The sequence below is a fragment of the Hemibagrus wyckioides genome, linkage group LG04, assembly GCF_019097595.1.
Source record: "Hemibagrus wyckioides isolate EC202008001 linkage group LG04, SWU_Hwy_1.0, whole genome shotgun sequence".
In the NCBI taxonomy this organism is placed as follows: domain Eukaryota; kingdom Metazoa; phylum Chordata; class Actinopteri; order Siluriformes; family Bagridae; genus Hemibagrus; species Hemibagrus wyckioides.
In genome coordinates this window covers 22148083-22172698 of record NC_080713.1, presented here as the reverse complement: position 1 = coordinate 22172698, position 24616 = coordinate 22148083, and the positions used below count along the sequence as shown (strand labels likewise).

At 41.7% G+C, this 24616-nt stretch overlaps 1 protein-coding gene across 6 annotated transcripts in view; it reads left to right on the top strand.

Moving 5' to 3' along the window:
- The window catches only part of hipk2 (homeodomain interacting protein kinase 2), an 87103-nt gene that overhangs the window by 8549 nt on the left and 53938 nt on the right, over positions 1 to 24616 (top strand). For 4 of the 6 annotated variants that reach the window (XM_058387398.1, XM_058387394.1, XM_058387393.1 and 1 more), the window contains exon 2: positions 15865 to 17014. In XM_058387398.1, coding sequence (XP_058243381.1) covers positions 15865 to 17014 — 1150 coding nt within the window. Of the gene's footprint in view, positions 1 to 10392; positions 10693 to 15864; positions 17015 to 24616 lie in introns of those variants that run through there. The other 2 variants (XM_058387395.1, XM_058387396.1) reach the window with 2 other exon arrangements.

The window sequence follows — 24616 nt, the reverse complement described above, 5'->3', positions numbered from 1 at the left end:
CTCTTGTGAGTAGGTGTGCACTGGGGAGAGTATATAAACTATACGGTTACTTGTATGAGTGGGAAATCTGCAATCTGCTGAAATGGAAAAAATGATCATTGCATGTTTCCTTAGTTCTAAACTAAGCGGTCAAGTGTTCTAAATATTACACTCCTGCACCATTTCTGTTTAATGTAACATACAGTTACGGAGAATGCACATTTACTTACTTAAGATTTATTTGAAATGTTTGACTTGGTTTATTCTGGTTGTTTTAACACATGTTTCCACTGTACTCATTAAAAGCAGGGTAAATAAATCAAGGACAATTTAGAACCGGAGTCTTCTCCACTGGGCTGTGATGTCAGAAATATATCGGGATACATAGGGATATATTTTCACAATTATGATATTTAGATCCAGAACAATCAGTCAGTCATGTTTTAAATGAATGATTTAAGAGTCATAAAGATAAACAAATATATATATTTCAACCTCGATTCAGTTACTGAGTCAAATGAAGTCATGAAGTTGTCGACGCCGGATTCAGAGTTTGACTACACTTCCCAGAATCCTGTGCGGCCCGTAAACCTGGCCCGCGCCCAAGACTCTCTCACATTCACATTCACAAGACTACTGATTACACACACCTGGACTCGATCACCTTCATGCACACTTTCACTGTTTATAAGGACTCTGAACACACACACATTTACATGTTGTCGTTAGCAAATCTTTTGACTCAGTGCTAGTCTTTCTGGTTTGATCTTGTTTGCCTTCACGTTTGTGACACAGAGTTTGTGTTGTTTATTCATCGCCTGATCTTTGCTTGGTTTTTGACTACGTTTTTGGATCACGTCTTTGTCTCGTTTGCTACGACAATAAAGGTCCTTGTGTGCCTGTACTTGCGTCCTTAACTGATCCTCCTGACAGCGCTACTTCATGAGCTTAATAATATAGAAAGTCCAATCTGGCAAAATTAATTCACCATGTAAACGTAATCCCCGGTGTACTTCATTTGTTGTTATGTAGCTCGATAGCATATAAACCCAAGCAGTATGTGATCTTTCAGCATAATATGCTTCTCTTTGAATAGTGTTTAAACTCTTTTACTGTCTCAGAATTTCCATAATGTAAATTTGAAGTAACCTTGGCGTGTGGGTTTTGTAGAGCTGTAAAGATTTGCTAGCTGGAATATCCAGAATGCCCCACATCTCGACTCTTTACACAGATACTTGTGATACTTCGCATACACCAACTTCTTACACAACCGCATAGGGATGACGTTTATCACATTCATCACTCTTTTCTTTATTTAAACAAATAAACCAGTCAAAAAACGGTGTGTGGTTGTTCTTCTGTGTATGTAAGAGAGCAGCAGACTGCTGATGGTCCACACACACACACACACACACACACACACACACACTGACTGTAGGGGGTTTCTTTCCCCTCCATCAGCCAGATTTTGGTAAGTGCAGCCTCTTCACTGATGGTTGCCGTACACGTGACATGCTTGGCCGATAACCAAAGGACTTCAAAGCCCCAGACGGATGGAGCTGAGCAGAGCGAACGGTCTGCCCCGTTTCTGTTGTGTGCCAGGAGGAAAGGGAGAGAGAGAGAGAGAGAGAGAGAGAGAGTTTCAATTGACTGGAGTGCTCAAAGAATTGGACATGCATGAAGAGCAAACACCTCAATAATCACTGCTCAGCTCCCACAAATGTACTCACTCACACACACACACACACATACACACACAGATCTCATCAGTTTATATTCTCAGTATTCAACCTTTCAATTGGAGCTAAACTGAATCTAAACCGTATTCAAGTTTGCAGTTGCAGAAATAGTGCACTAGAAAATACCAGAGTTTGCGTTCAGCCTCGTAATGAATGATGGTTTTGGGAAAATATGTCCGTCTCTGCCGATGCAGTAGGGCAAGCTTCACTCTGTGCTCCGATGCCTCTGGCGAACGTTCTCTGGCCACACACAGATCTGATCCATCATTTAACAGGCATGACTGAGAGACCGAAATTAGTAAGAGGGGGGCTTCTTATTTCTCTTCGTGCACGACTCGAGGTGTGTGTTCTAGTGCAGGATGATGTGTTTAACTCTAACATTTGGGAAGTTCCATTTAGACAAAATAAGCAACAAGCAGAAGTTACTATTGTAATGCTTAACCATTAGCGTGGCTCCAAATAAGATTCAGAAGATTCAGGGGCTTGACATGACCTTTTTTTTTTGACTAGCACACAGACTAAACAGATGAGACATGTCGGATTTGAACTTCTCTACTTCTCATTCTGCTTTCATCAGACAAAAATCATTTATCCATATTTAATCTTCAGGTGATTCATTTAAATAAATATATGTAGATGGATAAAGCCACAACACAGGATCTGCTACAGAAGTTGCTATGGGTCAACTTTTAAAAAATAAAGATGACCATGCTTTTCATAGAGTGTTTTTCAGAATTTACCCTTGTGTTTTTGTGATTTGTCCTGAGCCTTCAAGCTTGCTCTGTGAAAGGGTCAAGGTGGATTGTAAATGCAAGTGTTATTCCTTCTGTTTATGTAATTTCTCTTGTCCTTGAGTACACAAAATGCATTTTATGAAGAAAAAAGATATCCTTGTGGCGCGTGAATGGGAGGCCCTGACCCATCTCGTCTCTCCTCCATCTAAGTTGATGTGCCATGGCAGCTGTAGGCACACTAAATCTAGCCAACAACCTTTCTGTGTTTCTCTCTCTCTTTCTCTCTCTCTCTCTCTCTCTCTCTCTCTCCCTCTCTCTCTCTCTCTGAGTAGCTGCCTTGGAAAAAGGGCATGTGCTGACCTTTTGTTACAAAAGCGTGGCCTTTGCTGTCCCAGGGAATGTTGTCTTTGCCTTGCAAACTTCAGGAGCGAGAGCCAGCGAGAGCGTGGGAGCCAGAGGGTGAAGGTTCAGTTTAGTGTGACTGAAGTTTATTTGTCACCTGCACTCTTCTTCCTGTGTGCTGATAAGATACGCATAGCTGTGAGAAATCAAAGAAAGAAAGGCTGGCTCTTTGAGTGCAAGTGGCACCGTCGATAAAATCTTGCAGAGTCATCACCCACATAAAAGGTGCTCGGGTTAATTTGTCTTCTCCGTTTGATATGATACAATGATGCAGGATAATAACTGAAATGCTAATCAGGATTATGCTGCAGTGAAACAAAATCTATAGACACAAAAGAGTGTTAATGTGTGGTGCTAAGATTTATTGCATTTAATCAACTGAATGAGAAATCAGGGTTTTCTTTCACATTGTAGATCTCAGCCCAGGGTTGATTCATTCTGATTCTGATTAGTCTGGATCTTTAAATGCTGAAATACGACCAGAATAATCAAAATCATAGACAAATCAGGTTTTAGCCAGGAGCCAGATACTGATATTAGAATATCAGTCAAATACAATACAACCGAGAAAAACATCAATCCTGTCCAATACTAAGGCAACATTGGAAGATATACCACCCACTAGATATATAATGTAAATTCTTAAAACAAAGAAACACTGTTTGTAACCAAACCAAGAGTTAAAAATTATAACTAGGAGCTCTATTAATATTTGCTAAGCTCATTAAGATCAGTTACTTATGATTACATTACATCATTGATTAATCCTGATTGGTCAGAAGCATTTTAAAGAAATTAACATTTATAAATAGAAGTTTTGGAGTCAGTACGTTTTCCACCATGAGCAGGTCTTCATGCTGAAGAAGTGAATGTTGAGGAAATGATTAGAATGACTGGGTTGTTGATCGGAAAATCAGGGTTCAAGCCCCAGCACCACCAAGCTGCCACTGCTGGGTCCTTGAGCAAGGGCCTCAACTCCCCCCTGCTCCAGGGGCACTGTATCATGGCTGACCTTGCGCTCTGACCCCAACCCTCCAAGAATATGATATGCGAAGAAAGAATTTTGCTGTACAGTAATGTATATGTGACAAATAAAGGCTACTTAACTTTACTTAACCACATGAGTGAAAGATAACACTATAGGACATGCAGTGATTAGGAAATAATCAACTCTGATCAGTCTGTTGTGTTTTTTTTTGCAATAACAGCAAGAATAAACGCTAGGCTCACATGCATTGCAGTCGATTATGTTTAATTAAGCAGCCTGCGAAGCCCAGAATAATACTTAAAAGTGAAATATGATTATTTATACAGCTCTGCCCCCCCCATCCATCCTCTGACACACTGCTGCTTCAACATCAGAAGCCAAGCTTAAAACCCCAGACAGCTGCCATTAATAATGTAAATTTGAACTCTCTGTGGCTTCAGCCTGGTGGAAGTGAGATTCACATGTTACGAGTGTGTGACAGAGACTTGCCGCCATGTCCAGGGAGAGTCTAGAGCTCACACAGATGCTGTGTGAAGTGTAGAACTGAGCGAACATGATGAGAAAGAGGGAGGTGTTCACATCCTGGATTATTTTTAGCCAAATGTCATGAGCACACATGTATGACACACGCACACGCATGCAGTTGGAAGATGAGATAAAGCAGTGGTGCAACAGAGAAGTGAGAAAATGTTGCACTTTTCAAGGTGCAGCTTTGATGCTGTTTATGGGTATGAGAGTATGTGCTGCGTAGGGGGCAGTTTGTCAGTCTGGTGGGAAACACCACGCATGGCTGCCTGTGTGCTAGCTCTGTTTGATTTCAATGTTTACAGCAGATTAAAAGTGAACACCGGTAACACACAAAACGCTATGCGTGTGAGTGCAGAGCGTCCGCCCCTGAATACCTTAATCAGTAGTATACATATTGACTGTGTGTTGTGTGTTTTGTGTTGTGTGTGTGTGTGTCTTCACCTCTGTGTCCTCAACACTGCAGAAGTTTCGTCAATGTTCAAAAGTAAACAGGTTTTTAGAAAGAGTGCCGTATGCTTTGTAATTGGCTCGGCAGGTGACAGATCGAATCCGACAGGTTTTGCAGCGCTTCAGAATTTCCCGATGCTGTGTGACCAATTTTACAGTGTGTGTGTGTGTGTTTTTGTGAGTAGTCAAGGTGTATTGCGCTTAAATGAAAAGATGTGCAGTCAGACAGCAACACAAAAAGCAGGCCAAGAATAAGTTTATATTTCTTAAGGTTAAGAAACATGTCCAGTGCGTGAAGTGAGATTTGAGCGAGCAGTCCGGGCCAGTCGGCTTTCTGACCACTGAACTCTCACGCTGAATAGATCCACACTGATACACACCACCAGATTTTTTTTTTTTCAAAATCTCGTCTACATCGTGGATAGGGTTGTCAGCAGCTGATAAAGATTAGAGCTGCAGATTTGTTGTTGACAATAAGGACAGAAAGTTGTTCATTTCTGTAATCTGCACTCATCAGTTGCTAGTAATTGAGGTAAAGTGTCTACCTGTAAACTTTTTTTTTTGTGGTAGGTCTGTCATGACAAAAGAACAGGATCTGAGACTGCTATGGCCACAAGCTCACCAAAACTGGACTTATAAAGAAGAAAAGATTTTGAAAAAAATATTCAACTGTCTAGTTTCAGTGCCTAAGTTAGCCTCAGATCCCTGTTCTTGAGTTCAGGGGGTGGAACCTGACGTGTCCTTGTGCTGTTATCATTATAGCTTAATGAGCTAGCCAATATGAGCTGCTTTTCTGCTCACCACAATTGTACAAACTGGTTATCACAGCCTTCAGGTTATCTCACCCACTTTAACCATTTTCCTCTAACCTCTCTCTTCAAGTCACAGATCTGCTGCCTGTAAATCTGCTGCTCACTTTCTGTGTGTGAAAATCCCAGCAGTTTCAGAAATACTCAAATCAATCTGTCTGAAACCAACCCCTCCTGATACGGTTAGTCAGCAAGGTCATACTTTTTCCTCATTCTCATGTTTGATGTGAGCATTAACAGAAGTGCACTGTCTCATATCTATGATTGTATGCACTACAATATAACAGTGTAATAGTTCTCATTCACAACTATTTATTATCATCAAACATAAATTTACATCATTCAGTCATTCCATTTTCATAATTAGGGCTCCGGAAAACTAGTAATGTGCAATGGAAAAACCTATGAAATGAATATAAAATAAAATTTGATGTCACAAATGTCCTATTTAGCAAGTTGTACCATACAGTCATGAAAATCTTGAGTTGATGAGCTGAGTAAAGTTTTTGTGAGAACACCACGGCACCATGTAGAGCAGTGAATGCGACCCACCGCAGACTGAAGGATCTTCTTGGTCTGTTGCCATAAAGTTGCCGTAAAATAAATGAACCCCCTGGAAGCAGGATATATAAAGGCATTTGCTCTCCAAAACAGCAGAAACTGGCAGTTTGTACCCAATGAGACAGTTGTTATGAATTTTTGATTCGTACTCATCGTAATCATCTTCCAAAATAAAACAATAAATGAACCTACGCTATAGTGCACTTCTTCTACTTGCTTTTGTCGTTGCTTGTTCCCTCTATCGCTGTTCGTCGTGACTACTGAGGTTGCTTGAATTGTGTGGATTTTAAGAATATGTGGTAAGATCTGGGCAATCAGGTGTTACGACATACACCAGCCACTTACTCAAGCTTCATTCGCGGATCACTGACTTTGATCATGGCATGGATGTTGCTGTTGTTGCTCAAAGAGCTGGTTTAAGTTTTTCAGAAACTGCTGATATCCTGGGAATTTCGAGCGCAACAGTCTGTAAAGATTACACGAAATGATGCAAAGAAGCAGAAGAAAAAACCCATCAGTTCTACAGGTGGAAAGACTTGCGAGAGGTCAGAGGAGAATTGCCAGACAGGTTTCGAGCTGAAGGAGCAGCTACTATAACTCAAATAACCACACTGTGCAACCATGATGAGCAGAAGAGCATCTCAAAATGCATACGATTTGATTCACTTGAAGACTCAACAGTAAAATATTTCAATCAGATCTAGATAGAATTATATATATATAAAAATATCTCCATGTGAAGAGTTTTCCAGGCTGCCAAACACAATATGCTAATATTATCTCTGGTTAAAATGAATGGGTGATATGAATAGTACTGATGTATTGTGTTTTGTTGGAGAAACCTCTGACAGTAGGAAATTCAATTGTAAATGTATTTCTGCTGCTAACCTTCACGAAGTGCCTGTCCTTATGTGTTTGCTCAAGTGCTGAATAAATGACATTGGATCACGCAGCTAAATATATTCAAGGCAATAACCTGAATTAACTTTGTGATATAAATAAAGAAAAAAAGAAAAAAAAAACTAGTGTGTGAAGTGCTTTCAAGCGCTGTCTGTTCATGGATCTGAAGCAACATATATTTATTTGACAGATCTCATCTGGCTACTGGAGCATGTTCCCAGGCTTATGATTACGTGTGGATTAGTACCAGGTCTGTCAGTCAGTCATTTGGGCGTGATTGCCCTCAGAGCCACATCTATCTATCTAGGTACCAGCTAATCTATCAGGCATTACATGTTCTGTCAATAAGGGTGTGTCTGGTGCTGGATTAGGGGGTTAGGACTACAGCCTGTGTAGAGGTGTGCGATCCTGAGAGGCTTTATATCACATACACCGGAATAGGACGCTCTTTAGTGGCTACTCTAGATGCTCTGGGTTATATTTCTTATTACTCTGAAAAGCAGCCTCGTAACAGCCGTAGTCGCCCCTCCCTGTATCCCTAAAGGTCACGGCCTTACAACTGCTTATTCCTTTTGACGATGATTAAAGGAAAAAAAGCATGTAGTGCTCATTTAAAATACGGTGTCTTTTGTTATCCAATTTGCTTTTTATAAAGGGAATAAAAATTTACAAACCGCGCACAAAGTCGTTCATCAGCTTTTTGCCAAACCAATTAATTCCTGCACACAGGCTCTGATGGAGTCGCTGATACATTTTTTGAATCCTTTGCTTTGTTGTGTGTGTGTGTGTGTGTGTGTGTGTGGTATGTACTTTCTAGGCCTGTAATTCCTTTTTTGCCTCCTAAGAAAATGTCAGAATATCCACAAATCAAATTGCCCTTTGGTTTTTATTGGACCGAGGTATTGTAGACTCGGGTGATATATCACAGAATCGGTTGTTTTGGTTTTTTGATCATAGCCATTGGTCACTGAAGTTGGAAAATCTCTGATTACGGGACTCTTCATAAGAAAATGGGCTTTTAAATTACAGATAATTGGCATAATAGCAGTCAACAAGCCGAGTTCCTTTTTTGTAGTTAAGTGGCCGGAGGAGAACTGGTGGAAGTGTAGCACCTGCATGCTGAATTTAGGCTTTTTATTTAACATTTGAACATTTTTTTTATGTGAGGATGGGTGATAAAATATCTTATGTGCGTATATTTCTTCATGGAGTGTGTGTGTGTGTGTTCCATGGGGCACTGGAGCTTTATTGGACTTGTGGGATTGCTGTTCCTGGGAGTCGAGCTTACTGAAGCATTATGCATGGCTGAAAGTGAAGAAGCCTGTTTTTTCCATGAACCTTTGAACTCATGGATACACACAAACACACACACACACTTGCATACAAGCATGTGCCTTTAGTTTTTTTTTTTTTTATACAATCTGTATCATGAAGAAGCAGCTTTTGTTAAGGCTGCGGTTCTCCATGTCTGTTTATCTTTGTGGTATTCTCCAGGACAGGCTCGGTGTAAAGATTACGCTATACAGGAAATGCTGTCTCCACCAGAAGACTGCTATAATGATGTTAAGGCAAGAAGGAAATGAATTTATTTACTGTTTTTTACAGGATATCTTTTGTTTAGCACAGAATGCTCTAACCATGATGATATCTCAGTGTATGAGACTTTCCCTTAGTCCTTCATAACCTTGTGCTAATGTAATAGAATGTATTGTAATGTGATTTAGTGAGTTAGTGTAAATTTGGGCTGTATCATGCCCATCTTGTTGCTGCAGGGCATAGTTTGCATCTGTGTGGTTCTGCCTAACAGTGTGTATCTGTGTGTGTGTGTGTGTGTGGTGAGATTGCCTTATTCTCATTTGCCCTGGCTTGGCTCTGGTGCCGTGGCTCTGTGGTTATAGTCTGGCAAGCTGCTCAGTTTTATGCTCTTTGAAGTGCCAACCTGCACAGCAAAAACCTGCGAAACACAACACACACACTCTCTCTGTCTATGTCTCTCTCTCTGTCTCTGTCTTTCTCTCTGTCTCTCTCTCTCTCTCTCTCTATCACACACGCAGACCCACACACCCACACACTCCCACACATCCATTCTAGGACATCTCGGTATGTAAATAGATTATAAACATTTGACGGTAAACACCCATAAATACAAATGCAAAAATGGAAGTATTTATTTTTTATTTTTTTTAGAAGTGCATCAACAGGACAAGAAAAATTTCCATTTTAAATGCCATTTTAAACCAAACCAATTATAGAATGTTGGACAACTGTAGTTGCTCTGGTTTATAGTGTCATCACTGGGAGTCTGTTATAAAGGAAAAGTCCAAATTGAACCAAACAGCATGATTCTGGATCGTTTTATAGACGGCGAAAACAGGTATAAAGCCTCACTTGATCACCATATCACGCTTGTAGTTTGCTGTAAATAAACTCATGGTGCTATAATATGATCATATCACCGGGTGACACAACCGGTCGGGTTCTCAGCAAGAGAAATGTCTTGACGTATTAATTTATAAATGCTACTTATAGAGGAGAAACTAACAGTGTGAATCGAGCTAAACTAAGACTGTCTCTGTATTTAGAACGTCCTGCTGGAGCAATTATATAAAGGATGTTTAGCGGTCTGCTTTCAGAAAGTGCAGAGGACTGAACTGGATGTATCAGGAAGTTACACCTTAGACATAATAAGTGATAGCGCTAATACACACACACACACAACAAAGTTTTCCAGGTTAAGTAAAGCAGTGGAAGTTTTATAAATCAGTGATGTAGTCAATAGAATATTTGAAAATAGTTTGGAGATATCTGTCAGTGTGGTATCTTTATAGCAGTTGTGTAGTAATGGCCAGATTGGGTTCCTGTGGGACCCATGCTCAGACGACGACGAAAGACCACGATCTTTCTAAATGACTACTTTGTATTTTTTAAAATAGAGCCAATATTATGGACAGGTGGAAATGGTGCACTGAGCAGGCGGGATCAGTGAAACTTTTGGAGGCAGCTTTCGGATTTCAAAAAAAACCCAGCCCTTTCGCGCCATCTCTGTCTCTATCAGCTCCTGCTCATCAGGATTGTTCAAGATGCACCTTGTGAACCCGGGAAGTTCCTGAGTTATGGAAAATGTGTCATGCTGGACCCTCATACGTGCACTCTTTCACATTCTTTCCCATCCATGTCTGAAAGTCAGTTGCACGCACAGATGCACGGCCCCTCCCTCTCTTTTGCACACACACAGGACTGATAAAGCCGTCAGTAACAGGCTGCGCAGAGGGCACTGCGCCGTGTGACAGTGCCGTGTTTGTTTTCCTTTCTCAGGGGCCAGTGGAACACATGTCAGTGGCTTTTGCTTCTTCGGCCACAGCTGCTCGGCCTGCTTGCCTCCTTTCGGTTCAGATAGCACAGATAGTGGCCACAAATCATTACGGGAAGCTCTTAACCAATTCATGGATCTCGTTGGTTCGCAATTGGGGTTCGGAGAAAGCAAGAGATGCAGAGAGCCTATAATATGCTGGTATGTGATCTCTAAATATGATTAACTCTGAGGTCAAAAGCAGCCTGCTGGATAAGGACAAGAACAAAGGTCAGCACTCTAACAGGGCAGCCTAGTAAGTCTCTCTTAAATCTTTCTTTGTGTAATCTCGGTCCATTCACCGCACAAAGACGAGAGATGTACACTCTTATGGGGAGAGACAAAGAGCAGACATTCCCTGCCTCTGTTCTCCCAGGAATTATAGAGTTTCATTTGATGAGAAAGGGGAGGAGGGGGTAGGGGATGTGGTGTGTGGGACGCCGGAGAGAGGAGAGCGCTGAGCGGGGTCGCTGATATAGAAAAGGAGACGAGAAGAGAGACAAGAACAAAAGGGCAAGGGCAAAGTGGTGAAGAGGTGACGAATGTGCAGGGTGGCATGAAAGGGAGGATGAGGAGAGAGAGAGAGAGACGGATGTATAGTTGAACAGTGTGAGGAAAAGTAAATAAAAGTGAGTGAAGGTAAGCCTCGAGGCTGAAGAGTACACTGTTTAAGAATACACTATTAAAAGATATGTTTATATATCAAATGTGCTTACAAAGCTTTTGACTGAAAGGTCATAAGTTACTTTTTAATGTTTAACCATTAATATTTACTTAATGATCATTTGATTTAGTTATGGTTGTAATGTCCTAGTACTGCCTTGACTCATCTGATTAACAATAAACATAACTTCTTCATCCATTCATCCGTGTTAGATTCTGTCTCTCAACATTTTTTTCTCATCAGTTAGTTCATCAGACCAGACTTGGTAAATTTAACGATCTCTGAAAGTCTGTAAAAGGGAAAAAAAAACGCTGCCCTTTCTGAGCTAAGTTAATTCAGTTAAATAAATTACAATTCACATGACTTGATAAACTGCAACAGAGGAGCTGGTAGAGAAACGGTTCGTGTTTAGAAAGTCGCTGAACTCTGGCCAGTTTTTTTTTTTATTTTTCATATGTTTATCGGTTCTACTACAGCATTTTGTCAAGCACATGTTTCAGCCTGATAGAAGTTTCGGTTTCTGTAAAAGAAAAAGAAAAAAACATCAGGAAAGAGTTCTCTCTGGGGTTCTACTTTAATGTGGTTGAAGATTAATAAATTCATAGATTCATGAGGTTGAGCGCACAGCAAGAGAAAACAGAGGAGATTATTCTGAGGAAAGTAGTTCTGAAGAATAGAGATGACCACAGAGAAAAAGACAGCTCTTTTGTGAAGTGACTTCCCTTTACTTAGCACAGTACGCTGTCCATCTTTCTGAGCCACAGGGGATTATTCTTTGTCTAGACACGTCCAGGTCAATTTATTAACCAGCGATGCCCAATCTTCCTTTATGCGTTCATCCAAACATGTGACTTTTCTCCCCGTCCTTGTTTGTGCTGCGAGCTTTCCATGGTCCATGGTCACTGGTCCAGGGTGCCATGGTCACTTTTCAGGGTCCTGTTTAACACAGATGATATATTTGAAACCGAGCGCTGCTATTATATAACCTGCCTCTGAATATCAGACAAAATCAAGGTCTCGCTTTGTAGCTGTCTGGATATTCTTCAGAGAGCGGCATGAAAAACTGCGCAGGGATTTTAGAAGTTTCTTATATGTTAGTTTGTCATAGCTCTTTTTATAGGACTGTTTATCTGCAGGTTGTTACAGGAGCCAATAATGGAGCCTCATAAAGACCAGGCACACATAAAGCCCTGTCCTGTATTCTGAATTCTGTATCTCCTGTCAGACGTGGACTTTTTGATCCCGAGCCCACCAAAAAAGACAGATTAGCCTGTCCTTGACAGAAAAATAACCTAACTCAAAATCACTGACCGTTATTATTTCAGCAAGAAAGAGCAGGAAAATAGTCCTCTAATATGCTCAGAGGCAGCGCCTTAAAACAGTGCATTTCTTGTCAGGTATGATAAATGCCTGCATTCCAGTATGCTTAAACAATAGACCATAACAGATTTATACCTGCCACAGAGTTCAAAAATTCATATAAACTTCACTGGCTGTGTTTTAAACTTGTTATACAATGCAGGCTGTGAGAAAGAACCCGGCGTCAACAGAGGGCACGTGGTCGTAGTCCAAACCATAAACACTTATGAATAACTAACCATTGAGAGACTGAAGTCAAATGGGACCGAACGCATTGTTGCGGATGCATGCTGTTAAGAGATAAGATTCTTGCTATGTGAACTCTCAATTTGTACTTGAACTGACTTATCAGCATTATACACAGGGTGTGTCGGAGTAACAAGCAAGTCTTAAAAGTGTACTCCCCGAGTCCATCGAGAGAGGACATGAACTCCGGTTCCTTTCTGATGACTGGCATTGTGAACGGGGTTTAGCGTTTACAGCTTTCTTAAACAATCGGTAATTGCTGTAGATGAAAAGTGGGGAGCCAGTGAAGCTAGGCTTGTTTTGCTAAACACTGGTAATCTAAGTGACATGCCTTGAGGAGCGGATTGCCAGACTGGCCAACTGGTGCAAATTCCATGGATGTTCTCTGTAACCAGCTACAGCAGGGGTATTTAACTAAAAAAAAAATGTAAAGGTCCGGTTACATCAAATTAATTATTTACAAAGGTCTGAATGAACAACTATCGTGACTGTACGTTATCTTTTAATGGTTAAACTCTGATAATTAGCATATGGCTATAAATAAGAGAACACATAAGTGGTTATGTTTTGTTTCGTTGTGGTGCTTAACGTTGCCACTTTTGACATCTGTTTTGAACTCCAAGTGCAGAATTAAAGCATGCTTCTCCGTCCAGTTGTCTTTAAATATTTCTTTCATCCAGAGCTTTTTCTTTTTAAAACAAGCTGACTGCTGCTAAATAATTTACAAAAATGCATGTGATTGGATGACCACAACAGAGGATCTGGTAGAGAAACCATGTAGGTTTCATGTTTGGATTAGAAAAACAGAGTCAATGAATTGCAGTCAGTTTTTTGTTTCATATGTTTACTGGCTCTGCAAGAGCATATTTTCAGGTACTCGGTTCACCTCTGAAATATTTCAGCTCTGGGTCTTCATGTGGAACACAGCTCACCAGATGATGACCCCTTGGCTATGGACTTAATGCCCCACAGTCTGGCTTTCTAACACACAGAGATGTACTCACAGCCGTCCACCACCACCGATCACGTCCAACTTATTTTTAGAGGAGTCCTGTCAGAGAAAAATATAATCCAATGAGTGACATCTAGCCCAGTGGTTTATGGGATTAATATAGGGCCATGCTCCTAATAGCTCTAGCAGAGGCGCTTCTTTACTTGCTTCATCAGCATGCTAACATAGATCTCAGTGCCTATATAGGCAGAAGCATGCAACGTAGAGTGCAAGTTTAAAAGCAACAGAAATATCCTCAGGCATTTAGGATAAGAGCAGAGGACTGGAGTATCGGTGAGCCTGTCAGAAATGACACCACTCATCTGCAGGAACAAGCAGAGGAGGAGAAGCGATGTGCGATTAAAGCAGGGGGAAAGGGAGTGCCCGAACGGGAGGCTGGTTTTGAAACTGTAGCTATCAGCACAATTCAGAAATGCATAATAATGACAAAGTGACCCTGCTAAGCATCCTCCCTCTGTTTCCTGCCCTGGGAATGTCCTTGCATCCAGGAATTCCTCCATCCGAGTGAGATTCCTTATGTTCTCGTAAGCCGCAGCGGGAAAGTGGTTACTTTCATGGCCAGGCATTATATAGAGAGCATATTGTTTGAAATATCCAGTATACAGCTGAATTCTGCTCTGACCAAGCTTAATGTGTCGATGCTTTCAAGTCGGAGAAAAAATGCTGCTGCCGCATCGTATTCACAAACTCACAAAAAAATGTTTAACCCGATTTTACAAAAGTGTAATGTTTGCACATGTCAGAATCAGGACGCACAATCTACCGCTCGAGCGTGTGTTTAATTCATCAGCATGTCTTTATGCCACAGAGTCAGCGCTGATGTGGAATAGTTTATAGTTACAGGAGACGAGGGAGCAGGCTTTAGAGCATCACTTGTATATTCATCTCACAGAAATATGAATTAATTCAATTCATGCAGGTAATAGATTAGCATAATTCAGACTTGCTGGCACAAGAAAACAGAAAGAGGAAAAAAGGGCTGCCTAATGCAATATGAATTCTTCCTGCTGTGTCTGGGTGTGAGTGTGTGTGTATGTATGTGTGTGTGTTTCTGCTGTATACTGCAGGCTCCTGTGTCAGTTAGCTGTTTCTCCAGGTGTGTGAGAGTTGTGTGCATGACTCACGGTATCCGCAGGAGGTACCTTTGATTTGTCAGACCACTAATTTGGTCCACATTGGCGCATCTGTAAGTAGAGCAGTGCTGCATCCCCTTTGTGTAATCCTGCTTGTGCTGTAATCATTATTTTAGTGCTACAAACAGCGCAGTTTGAGAGGGCTATATTTGGGCTGTTGTTTGCTTGGAGAAGCGCTGCTTATTCCGAAGCCGAGAGTTCCCAGGAGCTCCAGTGCTCTGCTTTTGTTGTGTGTTTTTATTTCGGATTTGAGGTGAAGCTACAGTTCAAATGTTCCTTGGTTGTTTTTCTTGATATGTCTATAAAAGCTGTGTGCTTGGCCCTTAAGTAAATAGTGCAGCGCATCGCATGGACGGACCAAGCAGTCGTCCTTATAGAGGAAATTGCAGTCATACCTTTAGACTCTTGCTTCTTTCTAAGGCCTTGGATTTGATAAGACCTGACATGATGGAACATCAGGCTGTACAGAAATCCCTATGGGAGCTGTATAGAAATGGTATTTCCTCTACATATATCAGTAGCACACATTCCTCTTGTGGTCTCCCATATAAAGAAATACCATATCTTAGAATATTTTTACATCGATCCATCATTTTCCTCCAGGCATACACAAATCAGTGCATGCATTCTCTTTAAAAACAGTACATTTATCTTAATTTTCTTGCACAAGCCCATAAACAAGGGATTTAGATCAATTAGCAGACAGCAACCGCACATTCTGTGGTTTACTTTGTGGAGGACTGTTTATTGGATTTAAACTAATCTTGAGGTATTCTTGACCAGCTGCTGCCCTGAAGCAGACAGTTGTACCATTAGAGTCTAACCTCATTATTGGCTAGAGATGAACAGAAATATGAAAGGCAAAGAATCTATGCAATAAATTAGCATCAGGACTCTTACTCTGGCCTGTCTTGGCATGTACTGCTTTTATTTAAAGCTTTGCTCTCAAGCTTCAAGCCGGGCTCAAATTCACTCTTCTTGGTATCTCCCCCCATCCCTTCTGTTGTTCTTCAGGTATGGCCTCGCAAGTGCAAGTCTTTTCCCCCCACACTCTCCAGTCAAGTGCCTTCTTTAGCGTGAAGAAACTGAAGGTGGAGCAAAGTTGCAACTGGGATATGACAGGGTACGGCACGCACAGCAAGGTCTACAGTCAGAACAGCAAGCAGAGCGTGTCTGCTGCCCCAGTGGGCCTCAACGCCGCCTCGCTCCAGGTCACCAACTCCTCCTTGCCATACGAGCAGGCTCTCCTCTTCCCTGCCAGCTCTGGCCACATCGTGGTTGCCTCAGCGAGTAGCACATCTGGGGTGGCCGGCCAGCTTCTGGGGAGCACGGGAAGCAGTAGTGGCAGTGGCAGTGGAGGGCACAACCTGACGCGCCGCAGCACTGTGAGCTTGCTGGATACATACCAGCGATGCGGGCTTAAGCGCAAGAGTGAGGAGTTAGACAACAACAACGGCAGCGGAAGCAGCGTGCACGTGGTGGAGGAGCTGCAGCAGCCTCCAGCAGCACCGATGCTCCAGAACAATGGCCAGAGTGGCCCAACAGGCACCGTGGCCACCGCCTCCACGACAGCCACATCCAAGACCAGTGGCGCCAACAGCGAGGGTGACTATCAGCTCCTGCAGCATGAGGTTCTGTGCTCCATGACCAACACATATGAGGTGCTGGAGTTCTTAGGCCGAGGTACTTTCGGGCAGGTGGTGAAGTGCTGGAAGCGTGGTACCAGTGAGATTGTGGCCATCAAGATCCTGAAGAACCACCCATCATACGCGCGCCAGGGCCAGATCGAGGTCAGCATCCTGGCACGCCTTAGCACAGAGAGTGCGGATGACTACAACTTTGTTCGGGCGTACGAGTGCTTCCAGCACAAGAACCACACGTGCCTGGTCTTTGAGATGTTGGAGCAGAACCTGTACGACTTCCTCAAGCAGAACAAGTTCAGCCCACTGCCCCTCAAGTACATCCGGCCCATTCTGCAGCAGGTGGCTACAGCGCTGATGAAGCTGAAGAGTCTGGGTCTGATTCATGCCGACCTGAAGCCTGAGAACATCATGCTGGTGGATCCTGCTCGGCAACCCTACAGAGTCAAAGTCATCGACTTCGGCTCTGCCAGTCATGTGTCCAAAGCTGTGTGCTCCACTTACCTCCAGTCCAGATACTACAGGTAAGACAGCTTATGGTTTGGATTCAGCATGTCTTACTAAACTTCTTTTTCAAACGTTTTACTGTGTGTTAATGTCTGTGATGTTTTGAGTGAGAAAATGATTTATTAAATTGGGTCATTGTTGTACTTTTCTGGTTATTTTATTTAAGAATTTCAGCATTTAGACTGTGAGATAGAGAAAATGCTTACAGGCTCGCTGAGAATGCAGTGTTTTATTAAGAGTAATGTGCTAAAATAAGCGAGTTGTCTGGATTGCTAAGTTGAGCATTGAAGGTTAATGGTGGTCTGTTTGATTACCTCAGCACGGTAAAGTTGAATAGATCTGGGATATATGCTGCAGATGCATGTCGATGTCTTGTTTTTCATATTTTGACATTGGATATGTGTGTTTGTCTGTTTAAGATATTTTTCTTCTAGAAAAGATATTTTGCATCGAAAACAAACCTTAAAAATCGGGCTTGTTGCATTTAGGCACTCTCTTCACCTGACCCTAACGTCATTGCAAATTGTTTCCCCCCGGGGTGTAGGGTATGGGGTCAGACCGAGTTCTGCAGTAATGCCTCGCTGTAATCCACACCAGAACATCAACATTAGAAACAGATGACTCGCTTGAAAGCTTACATTTTCTTTACTCATAGTTTTCATTTCGATCGAGCCGTGTTTAGGTTTTAATGAAGAGGTGAGGATTTCGTCAGGAGTCAGGACTGTTAAAACAGAAGCCTGCATTGTTGGGGTCTGCTTGAGTCACTTCAGATCAGAGTGTGTGAAAGTTATAAGACCATGCAAGAAAACCAGGTCAGTTTGAGTACCACCAGATGTGCATCTTGTTTTCTGAGGTGTTGCTTTGAGGATGCAAGGGCCAGTTGTACTAATTAATGTTAATGAGGTCACAATCCTAACATAGCAAATGTCTTGTTTGGGAATGTGCTTGTAGGTGAGTGGGGGAGAAGAAAAAACGACAGGAAAACTTGCTTCATGCCTGTAGAAATATTTAGCATTGCAACAAGCTCTATTTTGGAGAATGTATGTGAGTGAAAATCACAAGCTATAAAAAAACTGGGTCAGTGCAAATGAGCATTTAATTAAATGTTCTGTCCTCATTTAGTTAAGATCTTTCAATGATACACATAGATTTATTCTTAATATTTTCTTGTTCGGCTACAGTGCAGTTTTGTCATCTGTAGAACAAAGCAGTCTATAAGTACTTGCACAGTGACATGCAGTGTGTGTGTGTGTGTGTGTGTGAGTGTGTGTGTGTGTTATTTTAAATATATGCTTGCTTTTGCATGAACAAATGACAAAGCTGATAATGCAAAAATTGGGTAACCATTAAATTTACTTTTGGTCATTTGAAAAGGAGATACTTATACATCAAAAAGATGGTCAGTTCTGTGTGGTTCTGTTAAAACTCTATATCCCACAAATACGGTGCTGTCTGCATTTATTGAGTTGAATACATCAGTGAGTTTATGCATATACAAAATAAACAGCCACAATTTTGTGCTGTATCAAATCCTGTTTAAATCAATAACAAGCCCGGGAGAATAAAACAAGGTCAGACAATTGACCACTCGCTGCTGCTGAGGATGGCCTCACACGGATAGACTAAAGATGCATGAGATTACTGTGGATGGTACCACTTAGAAACCATGAAGATAGCTTTTCGACTGCAATTGATGCGAACACTTTTGCTGCGATGGCTTACGACTGCAATTGCTATGATAGCTTACAGGACTGCAATTACCATGAACGGTTTTGTACTCAAGTCTCCATCAGTGAACAGATCCGCAGACTTCATGTTAAGACTCGAGTGAATTTCCTGGTTATACAATTGCACTTTTTGACCATACAGTACACTGTTATAGAAAGGGAAATGATTTATAATCACACTTTCAGATGTCAGATGAGGACGGGTTTGCTTTTGAGTCTCAAGGTTTGCTGTTGCTATTGTCTCAGGGAGATTTTCCTTGCCATTGTCACCTCTGGCTTGCTCATTAGGGATATTTGTCTAAATTTAATATTTATATCCTGAGTTTATATAATTGTTTACAATGCCCATTGTTAAAAAGAGTTATACGTATAGAATTGAATTAGATTGAGTTGAAAGCACAGTTTGTTCGGGTTTGGATTGGGTAATTCTCTCCGTTTGAGCTGATATCAAGGATTTTTCGGAATATCTGGTAGATATTATAAAACAACAATCACTTAACTTTTTAGATTTGATATTGAACCTTCTGTGATTACAGATAAGCCTTTATTTATTTGCCACAAATACAATATGGCATTAGGAAGTGACGGTCAGCTTTGATACAGTGTCCATGGAGCAGAGAGGATTAAGGACCTTACTCAAGGGCAACATGGCAATGAGGGGGCTTGAACCCTAACCTTCAGATCAACAACTCAGAGCCTTAACCGTTTGATCCACCACTGCTCTAGATACCCTCTTGGATGGCATGCTGGTGCAGAGTGTAGTACTGCCACCTAACATCTCCAGGTTCCTCAGTTCAATCCTAAGCTTAGATCCTCAGGTTTGTGTGGTTTTCTTTGTATGAGCTTCTTCTGGTTTCTTTCCATCTCCCTCAAAAACATGCTTGTAATTGGAACAGCTCTGCATTTATGACAGGCTTTCGGATCTGCAGCCACCCTGATCAGGATAAAGTGGTTACTCAAGATGAATAAATGTATGAATAAATTACAAAATGTAATTTTTTGCTTTTCACATAATTAGTGTGATGGATAATTGCCGAGCGGGTTAGCTTGACGTTTGCATTTCTGTGTTAGAGAAACCATCAGGATTTATTCCTGCAGCAGATTATAGCGCTGTTCATTATAATGATACTGTATATATTGCATTGTCCTTTTAAAAAATGACTGATGTGTTCAGATGGGGTCATTCAAGAGGGGACTAGACATAGTATACACTCTGCTTCAGACCGGATTACACTCCTGGTACAAACCCTGAAATTAAACCTGACAGTGTGTACTTTAAGTTTGTAGTCATGTCATTTCAAATCTAATGTGCTACAGTACAGAGCCAAAACATTCTTACGTACGGACCTCTCAGTATATCGTGATATTGGGCATGCATGCATGTGTTGCGTTATAGCGAGACGTGGGTGAAAGAGGTCAGTTATGTGCAAAGAGTGGGCTGTGAAGTGTAATTACCAGCAGCCGTGAGTCTTGTCCTGTGTGGGAGTGCACGAAAAGGATGATCCCCTTAATTTCTTCTTGGCAGGAATGAAGAGGCAAACTACATCTGACACTGAGCAGACTTTTATTAGCTAGCACTTACCAGCCTTGTGTCTGGCTGTCTGTTTTTCCAAGAATGTACAATCTTATACATTCTGTCAATATTGTAGCTCAAAGGGGATCAGCGATAAAAATCAGAGAATGAGATCAGACCTCGCTCAGAATGTAATCCGTGTTAACCCCGTTCCTCAGATCCATGGGCTTTTGCGTCTTCTAAGAGCTACATACACATATACATGTTCATACACTCACACACACATCCTCAGCTCCAGCAGTGACCCACGTGAAGCTGCCTCCTACAGGTTTCACCTCCTCAGGGAAAGATCACACTGTTTCTGGCACATTCCGTCTGTTTAATAGAGGTCTTATTCAGCTAAAATGGGAACTCTCTCTCTCTCTTTCTCACTCTCTCTCTCTCTCTCTCTCTCTCTCTCTCCCTCTCTCTCTGGCTCTCTCTCATTGTAAGTGCTCAGGTGGGTGAGCAACAGAAAGGCTGGGTCTTTGGAAGAATCTGCTGCAAATACTGTGATAAATTGCTGCCACCGTTGAAGCTCCTTGAGAATACATGACTGATTTCCTATCTCAGATCAGATTTGAGAACTGATAGTCAGTGAGTCTCCCTGCTGATTTGGCACACAAGGAGACCACAAGAGAGAAGGAAAGTAAAGGCTCTCTGGATAAGAAACCAGCCTTCGTTTTTGTTTTTTTTCTTTTGTTTTTTTGTCAGTCTGTCTCAGTCCTGTAAATCTATATTGATTTGTAAATTGTGTATAATCAGCAAGGAGGGGAGTACATTTTAGAGGAGGGGGGTTAATTTGTGGACATCCAATGCCTTTACAATTCATTCATACTTTCTGATGAGTAAATGTTGCTGTTGGAAGGAGAAACTGTTACATAAACGTGTCTTCCTGTCATTTATTCTGCCCTTGCTTTGGGCAATTACCCATGGCCTCTGATATGACAGGATGTCCCCTGTTTGCATTTTTTTTTTTTTTGGCCTGCTTTCCAAACATTTCCTTTTAAGATATGCTGTCAACTGTAAAAGTGATTGTAAAAGACAGAGCAGTTCTGAGTCAAGATTTCTTTCCTACTCATGCTGTTCGCCTCTCAATGTAAAAGCTCTGTGTAAATGACTGCTGGCACTGGCAGCTCCGACTCAATCAGCTGATCTTCATATCTTTACAGGCTCTACTTACTGCGAGTTCTCAGCCTGTCTGTTCTGATGCAATTTGATCTATTGGACATGAGCGTTTGTGCTGTATTGGATTTAAGAGCTTACATCAGGAGGCTGTAGCTACATTTCAAATATAGATTTTTCATCTGGGGTATATTGACACAAGTAAACTGAGCAATAATCATCAAAATAAGCACCGGCACACTGATTCTGAGCTGCATATGTGTGTGTGTGTGTGTGTGTGTGTGTGTGAGTTAGGATAGATGTTTAACATATAATCATTTATGCACAGATATGTGCTTGTATCTTGAGTGGCTAGCATGGCCACCACACGGGTCATTGATTCAATCCTGAGCTCAGGTTTCTGTCTTTGTAGTGTTGTCACATGTCTACATGGGTTTCTGTTAGGTCTTATGGTTTCCTCGAACCTCTCAGAAGCCTGCAGGTTTGCCTACAAATGTGTGTCTGTAGGTGTGTGTGTGTCTCATGCATGTATATCCTCCTCCTGTGTGGTGATCCCATGATAGACTCCAGATCCATCATGACTCGTTCCTGAAGATTCCGTGAATGTGTTAATGAATACCGTGTCACATTTCTAATGCCATATTTGCAAGCTATTTCACTAACCTGAGAAAGATGACACTTTACAACTTTCTGGGCTTTTTTTCTTGCTTCCCAGAACTACACGGTAGACTCCAAGGTGGAGTCCTGCTTGTTCGGGTTACATCAGCTGAACTGTTCTTCCCTCACAGCCATGTCCACTAGCTAATGATGTAACAGGTAAAGCTGGTTGCATTACTCAGGACCAGAAAAAAAAGAGGATTATCAGCATGTCCCTGTTAATCTTCCTTACCCCATTTATCTGTAATTGAAAAAAGGAGGGACTTAAGTGCACGGTATGTTCTGATTAAAGTTTGGGGCTTTTGTGAAATTGCTGCTGTCAGCCATGTTGCAACATTTACATGGTTGTGGTTGGAATGAAGGAGGCTGATTACTCTAGCATGTCTGTACTTTCACTGTCTCTGTCACTGTGTCTCTTCTTCCCCCTGCTGTCGTCATTTCTCAGCGGTGATACACACACAGAGGGTCCTGCTCAGTTCAGGATTATGAGTCATGGCAGCCGGAGGTCACAGAGGAAGAGACAGTATGGCCTCTCAGCATGTCAGTCAATACCCCGTAGACGTCAGAGCCTTAATATAGGAAGGGGAGAAGGCATGTCCTGCACTTTTCTTTAGCATTGGCTGAAATTCAGCTCAAATATGCATCAGTTGCTTGTGACCTTGCTGCCTTATGAATAACAAGGCACTAATGATTTTGACTAGTTACCAGAAGGGTTCTAGCTAGGGATCTATTTATTGTCTCCCGTCAATCAAAATGCTAATGCTGGCAGTTAACTGTGGGGCCATAATACGAGGATTTACAAGGTGCGTCGGTGGATTTTGTGTGTGTTGTGTGAGATAAGAGTTACATTGGCTGAAAGACTGAGAGCAGCAGTGGACAAGCCCTAGGGATGTCCTCAGGAAGAAACATCACAAAGTGCATTCCTTGTCCTCTTAATGGGCATGATTCTTACCCAGAGGGCCGTGGACCTCTGCAGCACTTAACAAAATCCCAAGCCTTACAGACAACACTACATCGCCCTCAACTTCTAGATTAGGATCTGTCCTTGTCAGAGATTAATGGCATAGTCCAAACGGCATAAACATATAACTGAAACAAGCCCTTATGCATATAGCTAGGGTTAGAATTTGATCCCTTTTTTTTTCTCAGAACAGTAAGCCCTGATGTGCACAGTTTGAACCTGTTATCTTGTGTTTATAAATGAACTGCCGTTCCAGGACATTTACTGCAGATCTGTGGCAGGTATTAAAGAGCACGCTAATGAATGAGGTTGCCACTAGTTACAGTTCTCTCAAGCGTGCGCAAAGGTGTCTTTTTATTCGGTAAAGCGAGAACGGCAGGATCCTGTTACTCACAGCCAAATTTGAATCTGAGAATGAGGGTCTGCTTTTGGCAAGGACATGTGTTGTTTACCTGGACGCAATTATTACCCATGAGTCTTTGCAATAGGATGCTTCTGGATTAGTTTTTGGGCTAACTGCTTTTATCAGATTTAATACATATATTTCAATATGCATAATTATGCTAATTCATTTTGTCACCGGTGACATTTTATCACTTTTTTGGGAAAAATCTGAACCTTGGAGGTGTTGTACAGGAAGTGCCCAGGCAGGTGGGGGTAATGACTAGATGTGTTCTATCTGGTTTTCTCAAGAATGAGTTGGATGACACTCAACCTCTTGTGCAGATGATTGACAGGAATGTAATAACCAAGAGCTCATCTAATTTGGCTGTGGGCTACTCGCTTCACCATTGGAGCACGAGACAAGTAGCTAATTAACTCCTGTTAGTCGAGTATATGAACACTCAGCTGATTACTAAGTCATTTTCCAGGCATTGATATCACGTCATTACTCTCAGAACACTGAGAAGGAGAACAGAGTCTGGAAATATGGTTAAATAAATTCTGATTATGTGGAACGGCATTAGCAATTCGTATGCTTTCTTTCACTGTTGCCTTTGTTTGTGCAGGTTTATTTAACTGGACTTCAGGCAAAGGTTTCACTTCATCCCCATGGTAATTATGTTCACAGCCGTGTTTTGTGCCAGCTCAGCCAGAAGGGCAAACCAAGAGCTTGTTTGCCCTTTACAGCGTTTTCAATGCCTTTTGTGGTTTGCCTTTTTAATTTGTCTTCACATTTCAAGTTGACCGATTGACAGCCGCAGATATTTGTCTTTCTTTTTTTTTTTCATTTTATCTTTTCACGCGACTAAGTAAACTATGGAACGTCTCCAGACCACACTTGAACTGAAGAATGTGCTTCTTGCTAACAAATGCAACAAGTTGGTTTGGCACTGATTTATTTCTACCACACCACTTATAATGTGCAATTTGACGTGTTATGCAGCGTATTCCTCAAGACGCTGTTCTCTAAAGTTAATCGCTGCAGCCAGATTCGCTGCAAACAAGTCAACAGACCTCTTTCGTCAGCACTCCTCTCAGCCATGGTCATAGCAAATGTCTGGCTCTCAGGCAGCCGTGAAGTTTCCCATGAACCCCACTGAACAAAGCAGATGCATTTGTTTTCTCAATTGGAAGAATTTGCTAATGTGCGTAC